We start from the raw sequence: 13,547 nt of genomic DNA, 5'->3' as shown, positions 1-13,547 counted from the left end.
AAATCCTATACATTCATTTTTTTCCATTTTCATACACAAAATATTATATAGAAGATATCCGTTGTTTAAGAATAGGTTCCTATATCTACAGAAATATTTATTTATTCTATGGTACTAATAAATTATTAAGTTTATATTAGTATGCAACTATATGTAAGTAGATATTGAAAATCAAGGCCGTAAGTGGGGTTCATGGGTCCGGCCCCCCTCTTGAAATTTTTAAAAGTAGAAAATATTTTATTAGAAAATAATTAACTATTATGTAAATTGAATATTATTACGACGATTTATGTTTTTAATAACGATAATAATTAAATTTTATACTTTAAACGTAAAAATGACAAGTGTTCTGCAGTAGGTATTTACATATATTTTAAAAAATGTCGGACCTTCCCCGAAATATTTTTTCTGTTACGGCCTTGTTGATATATTTAATATTTTTATGTGTCTTCAATAGATTTTATAGTCACTTAAAAGACATTTTCTTGTTATTATTTAATTATTATAGTGAATTCAACTTTTTTTTATAATTCTAACTAATACTATTAAACTAGAAATATAATATTGTTGAATACTTTGAATCTTTAAAAGGTCAAAACACAGTCTCAAGTGTGAACTATAATAATAACTGATAAGGCCGCACTTTTTGTATGCTATATTAACATAAAAAATTGGATAATCCAAAAAACATGATTGTCAAAAATAAATGAAGTTCTATACAGTTTTACCTACAGATTAATAAATAATAGCTAGGTATTAAATTTAATTATTATTATTTAAATACCATAGTACACATTTTGAAACAAATCAAATCATAAATCTTAATTCTTAAGCATTTACTGAACACGTTAAATAATAATTTGGATGTGCTAAAACTTGAAATAGTGAAAGTTTAAAAATACCTTGGTAAGTAATACAGATTACAGATGAAGCATATTGATTATTGATACACGATTTTCCCGGGAAACTTAAAACCTCGAAGTGTAGGAAATCACCATCCATGTCTATTGAGTCAATTATGTAATTTAAAAACCTTCTGGTTTCGATGGACACCTAAACATATTTTAATACCTATAATATTTCTCTTGCAGTACCTACTACCTACCTATAAGCATAGATTTTAAGTATGGCGGTGTACGTTTCATCATTGATTAAAAATATAATATTTAATCAATGGTTTTATAAATGAAAAAAATAATTTTAGTTTGGTTACACTGTCAGCAACAAGTCGCTGATTAGGGATCACATCAATTGTTGATAACCTAGAACTTTGATACATGTAAACAAAACAATTCAAACAAAACAAAACTCCACCCAGTTATATTTAAAAATTCCTACACCTGTATACGACGAATTTTTAAGATACATTAGTTATAATTATAAAATAAAATATGATTAACATCATCGACACTCGTGATCAATAATCATAATGTTATTCGTGTTTTGTTAATCGTCCAGTGTTTTAATTAAAGTTTTTCATTTTCAATTAGTTTTTTTTGTCTGTAAAAGTTTTTTTTTTTTTTTTTAAATGTGTATAAAAGTCTGAAAGAGCGCTTAAACAAAAAAAAATGTTTCACCTAACGTATTTGTTGTTTATGTTCGTCTGCTGGACGAACGCTCAGTATGAATGGCAACCTAAAGACGCAGTGGATGAAATTCGTCATAAGTTAGACAAAATAAATGCTGATAACTGTGGTTTTCAACCACTGAGTGAGATATATTTACCCGAAGACACCGTGTCGCATTTACCAGATATAAAAGATGTCGTGATAAATCCTGTATTCCCCAATCGTACAGCTTTGCTGCATTTAAGCAACATGGCATTAAATAGAGGATTTTTCTTTAGTTATATATCACAAGCTAGATTTATACGACCAGCAATTAATGATACATACGATCCGGGTATGATGTATTATTTCTTATCGACAGTTGCTGATGTATCAGCTAATTCTCATATTAATGCCAGTGCTATATATTTTGCACCAAATATGTCTTATTCACCATCTTATAGAGGATTTTTCAATAAAACATTTCCATACTTTGCTCCCAGGACATTTCGGTAATTATAATTCATCTATACTAATTGAATGTAATGTAATGGTTAATACATTTCGAATATTGAATTTTTATTAATAATTAGAGCTGATGATTTCAATGATCCTATACATTTGGAAAAAATGTCAACCTTAAATACATTTACTGTCAGAGATTTAGGTGCATTTTCTAATGAAAGTCTTACACAAGATTATACGTCGAAACATTATGGAACTAATGAATGGTAATTAATTATTTGTTTTATTCTTTGAATGATTATATATTAGTTTAAAAACAATATATTTTTAGGTATTCAAAATGGCTTCCTGATAATGTTGTTGGACGCCATGATACTAAGACTACTTACCAAGTAGAAATTCGTTATGCCAATAACACAAATGAAACACACACATTCCATGGGCCACCAGGTAATTTTTAATATTTTTAACAATTTTATTCAAAAAATGTTGTAATATTTTGATGTTAATATAATATTTTTTGTGCATTAGGGGCTGATGATATTCCTGGTCCGATCAAATGGACAAGACCATATTTTGATTGTGGGCGTAGTAACAAGTGGTTAGTAGCAGCTGTTGTACCAATTGCTGATATATATCCTCGACATACTGGATTTAGACATGTTGAATACCCTACGTAAGTTCTTTTTTGATACTAATCACTATTATGAATTATTATATTAATATGTGATAATATGTTAATTATTCAGTTATACAGCTGTATCAGTAATAGAAATGGATTTTGAGCGAATAGACATTAATCAATGTCCTATAAGTGCAGGAAATTCTGGACCTAACCGTTTTGCAGATACGGCAAAATGTAAAGAAGAAACTACTCTAGTAAGTGATTTGTAAATATTGTTAAGAATTAATTATAATAAATTAATAACATTTATATATATATTTATAGTGTGAACCATTGGATGGATGGGGTTTTCGGCGAGGTGGATATCAATGTCGATGTTTACCTGGTTATCGATTAGGAAATACAGTTCGCCGTCCATTCCTTGGAGAAATTATAGAACGGGCAACGCTTGAACAGTATTACAGTGGAGTATTTGACTGTAAACGGATTGGATGTATGTTATTTTAATATGAATCTAAAACCAAATAAATTTGCTTATATAAATCATTTTCATTTAAGGGCTTCAAAGTAAAATTGTTTTTCCAAGCCAAATGGATCCATATCTTCGTGAGCAATATTTAGAAAAAAATTCTGAATACAAAAACTTTACACCGGGATTAGGATCTGTAAAAGATTCACATATCAATATCCATGAAGTTATCAATTCCATACGAGGAATAAATCAAAATAATTGCCATAAGTAAAACATTCTCTAAAACATTTAAACATCTAAATTGATTATATTAATTTTTTGAATTTTTAGTTATCGTAAAGAAGACTTACAACTTTTAGGTGACTATGGATTTGGAGCACATCAGCAATTTGCCAATGAAGCTAAAATGGCTGTTCGCCTTGCTAATTTTATTAGCGCATTTTTACAAGTAACTTATTTTTGTACTTATAAAACATTTTTATTTATATTTATTCAATAAATACTTTTTTCAGATATCTGATCCAAAAGAGGTTTACTCTGGTACCCGATTGGCTGACAAGCATTTATCTGAAGATCAAATGATTGGAGAAGCATTAGCTATTGTAATGGCTGATTTTAAAATTTGGTCAGCTGGTATATTTTGGGATACAAATAAATTTCCTAACCGTACTCTGTTTGCTCCATACGCTTATAAAACAGTAAATTATGGTCGTAAGGTCTTTGTTGAAGATTTAGCCAGATTAAACAAGTCTGGCAAGTTAATATTATTATTTCATACATACCTAATTTATTATTTTATATTAATGTAATGGTTATTTAAATGTTTAGATGAAGTATATACAAATAAAGAATGGTTTACTTTTACAAAACAACGTTGGTCCACTAATTTTGATAGTTTAGAAAAGTTTTATGTCAAGTTAAAATTACGTTATACTGAAGAAGGAGGTCATTTGAACAAATTTGAATATTACCCTACCTTTTACAAGTAATTAACTAACTAACAAATACAAATATAATTTTATTCATACAAAACTGAAATTAAATTTTAGAGCTGCAAATTTGGATCATGGTTATTGGTCAGCTCCTTATTACGATTGTAATGGTCCTGCAAAAGATTGGTTCATTCGTTATGCTGTTCCTTTCTTTGGCTGGGATAGTCTTAAAGTTAAATTAGAATTTAAGTAAGTTCTATTAATGAATTGACCTATTATCAAAGTTGGTTTTTATTTCAATATTTAAACTGTATTTTAAGCTATAAATAAGTATTTTAACTTGTTTCTTGTTTATTGTACTACATCTTATTTGTATTTAATATACCATACTCTTCAATAGAATTTAAAATTTAATTTAATTTAATGAAATGTATATGTTATTTTCAGAGGAGCAATTACAGTTACTATGCCACTTTTGAATTTGGACATAAATCAGTGTCCTCAAAAATTTTATGAACCCAACGCATTTAAAGGAACACATAAATGCGATCAACGCAGTTCATATGTATGAAAACATATTGTTGATAATCTAAAAAAATGCAGGATAAAGTGTTTACATAAAATAAATTTCAAAAGCATTTGTTATAGATTGACAATTTATTTTAAATATCAATATAAAAATAAATACTTTATTCTACATCTTAATTTATATTAGTTTTTATAATACTTGACTTAACAAAAATCATATTTCAGTGTGTACCAATACAAGGGCGTGGTTATGACACTGGTGGTTACAAATGCGAATGTATACAAGGTTATGAATTTCCATTTGAGGAGGAAGATTTCACTTATTTTGACGGCCAAATGATGGAAGATGAGTTTATGCACATGTTACATAACAATAAAACTAGGTATTTATATTTTTTTTATGCTCAATTAGTATATTCAAAGAGTATTCCTAACATTTTATGGTTTTTCATAGGTATGATACTTTCAAATGTCGTATAGCTGGAGCTGCACTTCCTCTTAGTAATGTTTTTTACGTTATGATATTAGTTTTGTGTAGTTTATTAATGTGGGCTAAATAGATAGTATTCAAATTACGACTGATGTGTTCTATCAAAAATATATTATTTAATGTGTTAAATTGATATTTATAAATGACCCAAAGTTATAACCCTTCAAATATTTTATTTTTAATTTTTCAATCTATTTTGACTGAATCTCTTATTTGAAACTCATAAATTAATTTGACATTAATATTCCAAATAGAATTAAGTTTTTATATATATTATAGGTCTGATATTTTTATAAGATTGCATAAATTTTATTTTTATTAGTACTTTCTTTAAATGAATATTTTACTTTATTTTTATCATAATCTGTAACTGACAATTATAATGCATATTATGTTAAGTTCAAACTAAATCCGTCCATTAAATGTGATCAAATAGTAATATTAACTATGTAAATGTTAATAATTAAGTTTTTAATTTTTATATAATATTCTAATTTTTAACATTGGAAACACATCAGTATTTTAATTGTTGTAAGATAATATTTTAAGTACCATTTTTACATTTTATATTTTGTTTATAATCATGTGAGCATTCATGCAATATGCGATCTACTATATATAGAGACTATACTAGTACTATATAAATTATAATATATTTTACACACTGCATACAACAGTTATTACATAATACAATACAAATCATTATTTAACTGTTTATTAATAAATCATTAAAATGTTTAATATAATATTAAAAACAATGTTTTAAAATAAATTAAGTATAATATAAAATTAGTTGAAAATTTTTAAGCAGCACAATTTTTATTTTTTTTTGTTTAAAATGAATCATAATAATTTACTTATGTGTTACATAGTACACTCTAGATAACATATTACATGAATGCCATTAAGTAATTGTATACTTAGTATACTTATATGCTTAGATAGAAGATACAAATGAATAGAACAAAATTTATTCCATTTATATAGATAATTGTATCCTGAAATCTACATTATTAATTGATTAAAATATATTTTGCAAGCAATAATTGTTTATTTATTAACATCCGTTATCTTATTTTCAAAATTATATGCAATACAAGTATTGTTTTTTTTTTGTTTTCACTCCTACAAAATATTGATAATAAATTATTCTTTGCAATTATCATCATAACGTGTGTGTAAGTACATAATTGACTATAACATCCCAGATATCTCTGAGAATATTCATAAATTATTTAATGTTGAAAAGTTTAAATCCTAGTGAATAAATACTTTACCAATTAGTAATCGTTAAATAATAAACATTATAAGTCTTATATTGTAAATTGTGTCTTTTTCCTTTCTGTATATAAATAATAGTAAATAATAATTATATTTATTATTAAACACAATATAGATGTAAAACACATCTCAGGTTTAAGTTCATTGCAAATAATCAATTTCAAAACTATGAATTAGAGGCTACAATTATAATTTATTAAAAATAAATAACGGTATTATAAAGAAAAAATACTTAAAATTAAAGTATACACGTTCAATTTATAATCGTATAAACAGCCAAGTATATCTCATTGTACAAAAATGAGCAAATAATATGAATACATGATCTACATTTATTGTCAACATTTGTTAACAATAATGACAAGTGGATGTCAGTATGTCACAGTTGATATGCATTTCTATAAATGCATGTTACAGAAAGCTATCACATTGAAATTTTGATTTAAAAATTAAATTATATAGTACTCTCGTATACAAAAATAAAAAATGGAATAATTAAGCTAATTCATTACTTTTATCTTTTTTGTTGGATAAATAATTATAGTTAATGAATCTTGAAAGTTGGATCACTTGAGCTACTTCATTGGTTGCATGACAAGCGAACAAAAGCATATTACGTGGTTGGACTTTCCACGCAAATCTCATGAATGCCATTGAATATAAGCATAACGCTGTAGGAAAAATCATAAATTATTGCAATTTCAATACAAAATTGAATTAAAAATAAATTTATTACCTCCAGTCATTTTACCGCTAATTAATTCAGGATCTTTTCTAACATCCGATAGTGCTGCTATTGGTATACCCCAATTTGCTATTGGACCCCAAAAATGAGTACTAAAATAATAAAAAAAATAGGCATACTTATTTCAATTGCTGCACTCGTTAAAAATTATAAGCAATTAATTAATTTTACCTCATTAAATAAGTACGGAATTCTTTACTTTTGAGTTGTTCAAACAATTTTTTACCCATGGAAGCCATATTATTTTGTACTTAGTAATTTAAAAATTATAATGTATGTATGAGTTTTTTAACTTGAAGAAGTCTAATGTTTTGAAGGTTAGACCGATGAGTGATTCGTGAAACTAATAATATTCAATTGAAAAAAATGTTTTATTGGAAGTTCTAGAGGTCAACGTCTGGTTCAGAACTTGAACCTATAGAATAAAAACTGAAAACAATTTTTTTCTGTTAAACTATGATAATAAGTTGATAATCAAGACTTAAAAAAAGATTAAATTTGATACTTGTCTTGTCTTGGTGGTTGGCGATAATATATATTGTTTAGGTATCAACGATTGTGTTAAATAAATTATTCCATGATACGCATGATAAATGACGTCACAAAATCAAAATCTTATCAGCTAAGTGAACTATGAACTATAAACATGGACCTTTAAAGTATAAGACTATAAGCGATTAGCATATCAATGATGAATTTTTTTATGTGTTTATGAGTATTGAGTAGCCGAATAGGTGATATTTTAAATAATATTGTATTATTGTGTACAATTATTAATTAATAATGTTCTTTTTACCTTATTATTTTTGTTTTAGATTCATTATTTGATGAATATATAATTAATATGATATAATTAATTTTACAATACCTATTTCTTTTTGTAATAGTATAGACAAAAATACCTGGTTCTTCAACTTTATAGGTGATAGTTGGTATCTGATAGAAAATTAAATTTAGTTGATTCTTTTGAGTTTTGAGATGTCAAAATGGAAGAAGGGTTAGCAAGCATTTTCAATAAATTGTATATTTTCAAATTTTTTGAGCTCTTCTTGATCTATTTATTACAAACATCATTTGATTTTTTTTCGATGAATACTCAGACTAATAGTTCTTGTAATATAAATATTTTGTGAATATTTCAAGTAGTGTCAATTTAATATTGAAGTGTAAATCGAAGCGCGTTCGTAAGATGAACCGTGTATTTCGTACACAGTACACACAAAAGTAGTTATGCACATTTAGTTGCCTGCTAAAAACGCCTTTTAGTCCTGACTTTGTGTCTTAGTAGATGATCTAAATTCAGAAAATATTTACCTGTATAATGCTACCATTGAAATGGATCTACTTTAGTAGTTTTAGTTTACCACTATTATTACTATTACTATTATTATTACTGCCTTGTGTAATAATAAATAAAAAAAAATCAACTAATTAAATATATAAACAAAATATTACCGTCTAGTCGGGTGTCTAGTATTTATTATTCTAATTATTGAATTAATTTGTATCCTTAGTAAAAAGCTTGTTAAAACATTGGTTGTAAAATGCAAATCATTTCTCCAGTGTAGATCAAAACTTTAAATCTAACAAGATATTTCTGGTCGTCAAACAGTGACGATGTGTTCATCCTACAAAATTTACAAAGCTCCTATATTATGCATAGCATGGTTAGAAAGAAATCTTTTTCAATCATGGTTGAGCACATTGAGCACAGACATTAATTTTTGTCACATATTTTCTCTGTAGTCTATCTAGTGTCTCTGATCAATATTATCTCAGTTATGGTAATTTTATTTTGGATTGACAGCGTCTGATAGTAATTCAAAATGAACTTTCCTTGCCATTTTAGGTGTCGAAATTCATCAAAGAGCTTCATAGAAACCACGTAGGACTCGGCTACTATGGGAGTAATTTACCTATAAAAGGAGTATACAAAACGTATCGATTTGTTTACATAATACGTATAATATACTAATCCTATTTAGATAGTAACGTTTTCGCCAAATTAAGTATTTAGAATATTTAAATAAACTATGCCCTGAACAGAAATAAGTTATTTTGTTTTGATGCTTCTAGGAGCGAATGCATAATAACATTTTAAGGAGGGGTGTGAAAAATGTTCATAAATATCATACTATATTACTATTCATACTTTACTTTTTATTTTATGTACTTTTAATACTATATAAACACGTATATATTATTAAAATTTACATTATAAAACAATATCTATACGTCTCGGTACTTCGACCATTATATCAATGACCTCTACGTACATTACCTTCATGTCTATATAAGTTTAATAGCATCAATATCAATTCATTTAATCAAATCGCGGAAAATTTTTGAGTAACTTATTATTTAATAATATAGTGTATAAATTGTATAATATATTCGATTAGAGCCAGTATTAACATAGGCTAGCGCCTAGTGGTCCTTCTGGCGTTTACCCTGGTCCTGGTTGTTTTTTTTTTATATTGATGCAGTATTGCAGTAGCTAACTTATATATTTATATTTATATTTATTTAGTAATTTATAATTAGGGACATACAACATACAAATTATTAAAAAATATCCATGATGTGGATTTATTAACATTATTTAATTCCATGAATAATCACCTTTATAATGCATATTGGGTATAGGAATTTATTGTACAAAATTATACGAGTATTCAAAGACTAAAATTGGTATTTAAACTTTAGTTTGAAAAATTGTTATATTTATGGTACAAAAAATAATTGTTAGTGTAAACCATCTTCTCAAAATTGTTTTTCATTTTACATTTTAATTTAAAATTTAACATAACTTCTCAGTGTCCATTACAGTGACCTAAGTTGTATCAATTACAATTAAGGCTGGTGAATAACACCCAACTCCTACTTTATAACAAAAAAAACTTCTCTGAATATTTAACTGTTTACTACTACTACATATTAAACATGTTTTACTTATAACTTATAAAATTATATTTAAAAATATCTAGCTGATTTGTAAAATTGGTAATAAAATATTTGAAAATCAATTAAAAAAGCACATTTTAACTCTAATTATGGTAACACGGCATCCAGTATTTTAGTACAGTATCAAATAAATTATGTTCTAGTAGTTATTATTTAATGTTTCATATTTTAAGAAATTAATACTCTAAATAATATAAGTAAATTGTATAAATACTCGTATTAAATGTTATATTTTCACCACAAAATTAATAATACATAAAAATAGAATATACATTTTATTTTTAATGTACTTATAATAAATATAATTATACTATAATTTAACTTATTTTTACTAGTATTGAAAAATAATATTTTGATTGACAATGATCATAAAAAAAAAAGAGAAAACATTTATTATAAAATTTAAAAAGTTATATAAAGGTACATATAATAATTTATCTAAAAGCTATTACAATAATTGTATATATAAATTATATAATTTTATACATTAGAATAAAGAAATATTTGAAGGAACAAAACGTGTATGTACATATAGTTGGAAATTTTATGCAGTACTCAAATAAACAATAGTTATAATATGATGAAATGTTCATTTTTGTGACAAAGGGTTTCCTGGGTATTTATTTAAAAGCTGAAAAAAACATTAAAATTGTTTAGTTCTTAAGAAATAATAAATATTATATACTTCACTTACAATTTCAATATGTTTTCTTAACTCTGTTGGAGTCACTTGGTGCAATAAATGCTCTTGTTCAAAAAACGAAAAATCATCTTCTAATTTTGAAGATGAATTACTATTATTATTAGAGTGTTTTCTTGGATATTTAATATCATTAGTTAATTTCTGAAATATTACAAAAATGTTAATAATTTATTGTTCATAACTATTAAGAATACATATTAATACTAATTAATACATATATACAGGGCCGGTTATGAACGTAAGCAACGTAGGCCCAAGCCTACGGCGGAAAAATTTGTATTTGTATATAGAGGCGGCATATAAGAAAAAATTATAAAACAAGAGGTGGCGATTTTGATCTTTGCCTACACATAAAAATTTGCTTGCACTAGCCCTGCATATATATCTATATTATGTAAAATATTATAAAAAAACATTATGGTTCAAGTAGGTAAAATCAGCTTTTTACTTACTGAATTTGATTGACTATCAATGTTCACATTTTTTACTACACCCATTACACTTTTAACTAATTGTCGTTTTTCTTGAACTTCAGCTTCTAAACGTTTTTCTAATGAGGAAATACATTCTAATTTATCTTTTAAAAGTTCTTCAAAATGTTCCAATTCTTCTTTGTGTTTGGAATTTAGTTGTGCCTTTTCTTTTTCATACCTAAATATCAGACATTTTTTTAATTATTTTTATTTTAAAAGCAATTTGGAAGTTTTTCTAACCGTTCTTTAAAATTAATTATTTGGTTATTCATTTGAAGTTTTATCAATTTATTTTCCTCATTAGTAATTTGAACAATTCCATCTAATTTACGTTGATAATCAGATACTTTTTCTGCCAGCATAGCATCTAATTGTTTTTGATAAAAACCTTTTAAATCATTTTTTACAGTTTTGAGTTCTTCTTTTGCTGCATTAAGTTCTTCTGCAGTTTGTGCCTAGAAAACAACATTTACAAATTTATTATAATAATACTATTAATAAAAACATTTTAATATTTTTTTATTAAATCCTAATTACTCTTAAGATAATAATTTAAATACCTCAGTATTTTTCAATTGATCCACAATGTCTTCAATTCTACGCTTTTGGTCTAAAAGCTGATCATATTTTAATGTTTTCTCACATAGTACTTTTTTTTCTTGATTTAATACTAATACTTCTTTCTCTAATTCACTACACTTATTTATTGATCTATTGCACTTTTCACTTATCTAGAAAATTAAACATTTGATTTTATACTTAATATTATTTTTAAATTACTACAGTAGAAATTGTTTAATACGTCATTGCTTAACATGCTATATTGGTTATACAATATAAAGTTTTAGTTGTATTTTCTATAATTATTTATATAATTTTGTACAACCTATCAATTATTGTGACTAAATTATGTAGTTTCTTTGATGACGCATTAAGCAATTCTACTTCATTTAAACTCACGTTTTTATTTTTTTCTTGTAATTTAACCAATTCATTTTGAAGTCTTTCATTTTCTTCATTTTTTTTTTCAATACTTAGTTGTAATTGTTTTGTTTGTTCTTCTACTTTTTGGCATTTAATTAATAACTCATTTAATTTTTTTTCAGCATTTTCTGTTCGAGCTTTATAAGAATTACTTCGAGAAATAGCTTTAGCCGTATCATTTTTATAATGTTCAATTTTTTCCTTCATTGCTTCCAAAATTTCCTTTTTATTCTTGCGCTCAGATTGTAAATCTCTGTTGATTTTTTCATTGATTGTACTATATGCTCTAACCTGACTTAAAATCATAGCAGACCGTGCAGCAAGATCATCAAGTAGATTATTTTTTTGGCAATCAACTTCTTTATATTCAACCATTCTTTTTTCATAATTTGTTAACTTTTCTTCTAAATCTATAACTTTTTTTTCTATATTCTGTAACATTTAATAAATATCAAAAAATGTATTGTTACATCATTAAAAGTATTTTAAAATGTATTAGTAATAAAGTATCAAAAAAAAAAAAAATTAAAAAATATATTTACTTGTCTACGATAAATTTCTTTTCCGAGTTTCAACCACAAATTTTCTTTTGAAACAGAATCCAATTTTTGGTAATCATTTAAAGCTGTAGTTACACGTGGAGTTACATTTTCCAAGTCATCACATAAACTTAAATAAAAAGTATATTATATAAAAATAATAAAAAAATTACAAATTAATAAATTAAATACCTCTGTAATTTGTTATCATCTAATCCATCGGAAATAGGTTCTTTGGTTTTAACTGGAGATCTTACATCTTTTTCTTGAAAACTCACATTACGTTGAGCTTGACCATTACCTACATTTCTTAATAACTTATCATTGTACTCATAAGTATTCACCATTTCATGCATTAGGGAATCAATTGAACTATAGTTTAATTTTCTTTCAGCATTTCGTTTTAGAGGTGAGGAAGCACTAAGAGGACTGGATAAACCATTGCTTATATAGCTAGTTTCCATTTGTTCAATTTCATTAATTTGATGTGATAAAGTATCTAAGTTTGTTACTAAATTGTCAATTACGCCTTTGAAACTATTTGAGCTGATCGACAACTCTTCAGTGACTGCGTCTTCTAACGTTTCACTTTCACTATCTGAAGAGTGGACTTGAAAGAAATCTGACGGCAATGACACTAAGAAGTCAGTATTTTCACTACAAGAATCACTCATAATTGATAATTTCGTAGCGATAAGTCTATTGTCATAATTATTTAAAAATAGAACTTTCAAAGTACTAAAATTTTGAAATCATTACATACCTACAATAATACAATCAAACATTAATTTACTGTTAC

At 25.7% G+C, this 13,547-nt stretch overlaps 4 protein-coding genes across 5 annotated transcripts in view; 2 read left to right on the top strand and 2 right to left on the bottom strand.

Moving 5' to 3' along the window:
* The first annotated feature begins 170 nt into the window (after nt 1–170).
* Nucleotides 171–13,547, top strand: part of LOC114132681 (semaphorin-1A) — a 234,473-nt gene continuing 221,096 nt past the window's right edge. The window contains exon 1 of one of the 2 annotated variants that reach the window (XM_050202248.1): nt 171–175. The gene's annotated coding sequence lies outside the window, so the exon portion shown is untranslated. Of the gene's footprint in view, nt 176–10,106; nt 10,112–13,547 lie in introns of those variants that run through there. The other variant, XM_050202247.1, reaches the window with a different exon arrangement.
* Nucleotides 1,319–5,680, top strand: LOC114124699 (uncharacterized). Its single transcript, XM_027988041.2, has 14 exons — nt 1,319–2,059; nt 2,141–2,278; nt 2,344–2,462; nt 2,544–2,688; nt 2,762–2,891; nt 2,962–3,130; nt 3,196–3,376; nt 3,440–3,557; nt 3,622–3,862; nt 3,938–4,094; nt 4,159–4,290; nt 4,489–4,606; nt 4,795–4,952; nt 5,024–5,680. The coding sequence occupies exons 1-14, from the start codon at nt 1,569–1,571 to the stop codon at nt 5,127–5,129; spliced, it is 2,403 nt and encodes an 800-aa protein (XP_027843842.2). The 5' UTR covers nt 1,319–1,568; the 3' UTR covers nt 5,130–5,680.
* On the bottom strand, nt 6,514–7,538 carry LOC114124693 (mitochondrial pyruvate carrier 1). Its single transcript, XM_027988036.2, has 3 exons — nt 7,257–7,538; nt 7,077–7,177; nt 6,514–7,011 (listed from the first exon to the last, which is right to left on the bottom strand). Exons 1-3 carry the CDS (start codon nt 7,322–7,324, stop codon nt 6,836–6,838), a joined length of 345 nt encoding a protein of 114 aa, XP_027843837.2. The 5' UTR covers nt 7,325–7,538; the 3' UTR covers nt 6,514–6,835.
* Nucleotides 10,306–13,536, bottom strand: LOC114124710 (cilia- and flagella-associated protein 58-like). Its single transcript, XM_027988056.2, has 8 exons — nt 12,941–13,536; nt 12,752–12,878; nt 12,186–12,641; nt 11,786–11,956; nt 11,466–11,680; nt 11,205–11,403; nt 10,744–10,893; nt 10,306–10,680 (listed from the first exon to the last, which is right to left on the bottom strand). The coding sequence occupies exons 1-8, from the start codon at nt 13,420–13,422 to the stop codon at nt 10,639–10,641; spliced, it is 1,842 nt and encodes a 613-aa protein (XP_027843857.2). The 5' UTR covers nt 13,423–13,536; the 3' UTR covers nt 10,306–10,638.

This window comes from Aphis gossypii, chromosome 2 (genome assembly GCF_020184175.1).
Source record: "Aphis gossypii isolate Hap1 chromosome 2, ASM2018417v2, whole genome shotgun sequence".
NCBI lineage: Eukaryota > Metazoa > Arthropoda > Insecta > Hemiptera > Aphididae > Aphis > Aphis gossypii.
This window is presented reverse-complemented; position numbering and strand designations above follow the sequence as displayed.

Coding starts and splice junctions, on each gene's coding strand:
- LOC114124693 (XM_027988036.2), bottom strand. CDS start 7,324: ATGGCTTCCATGGGTAAAAAATTGTTTGAACAACTCAAAAGTAAAGAA. Junction 7,178..7,256: donor TTCCGTACTTATTTAATGAG/GTAAAATTAATT, acceptor TTATTATTTTAG/TACTCATTTTTGGGGTCCAA. Junction 7,012..7,076: donor TAGCGGTAAAATGACTGGAG/GTAATAAATTTA, acceptor TTTTTCCTACAG/CGTTATGCTTATATTCAATG.
- LOC114124699 (XM_027988041.2), top strand. CDS start 1,569: ATGTTTCACCTAACGTATTTGTTGTTTATGTTCGTCTGCTGGACGAAC. Junction 3,131..3,195: donor TGACTGTAAACGGATTGGAT/GTATGTTATTTT, acceptor TTTTCATTTAAG/GGCTTCAAAGTAAAATTGTT. Junction 4,095..4,158: donor TATTACCCTACCTTTTACAA/GTAATTAACTAA, acceptor ATTAAATTTTAG/AGCTGCAAATTTGGATCATG.
- LOC114124710 (XM_027988056.2), bottom strand. CDS start 13,422: ATGAGTGATTCTTGTAGTGAAAATACTGACTTCTTAGTGTCATTGCCG. Junction 11,957..12,185: donor TACAAGAAAAAAATAAAAAC/GTGAGTTTAAAT, acceptor TTAATTTTCTAG/ATAAGTGAAAAGTGCAATAG. Junction 11,404..11,465: donor ATAATTAATTTTAAAGAACG/GTTAGAAAAACT, acceptor TCTGATATTTAG/GTATGAAAAAGAAAAGGCAC.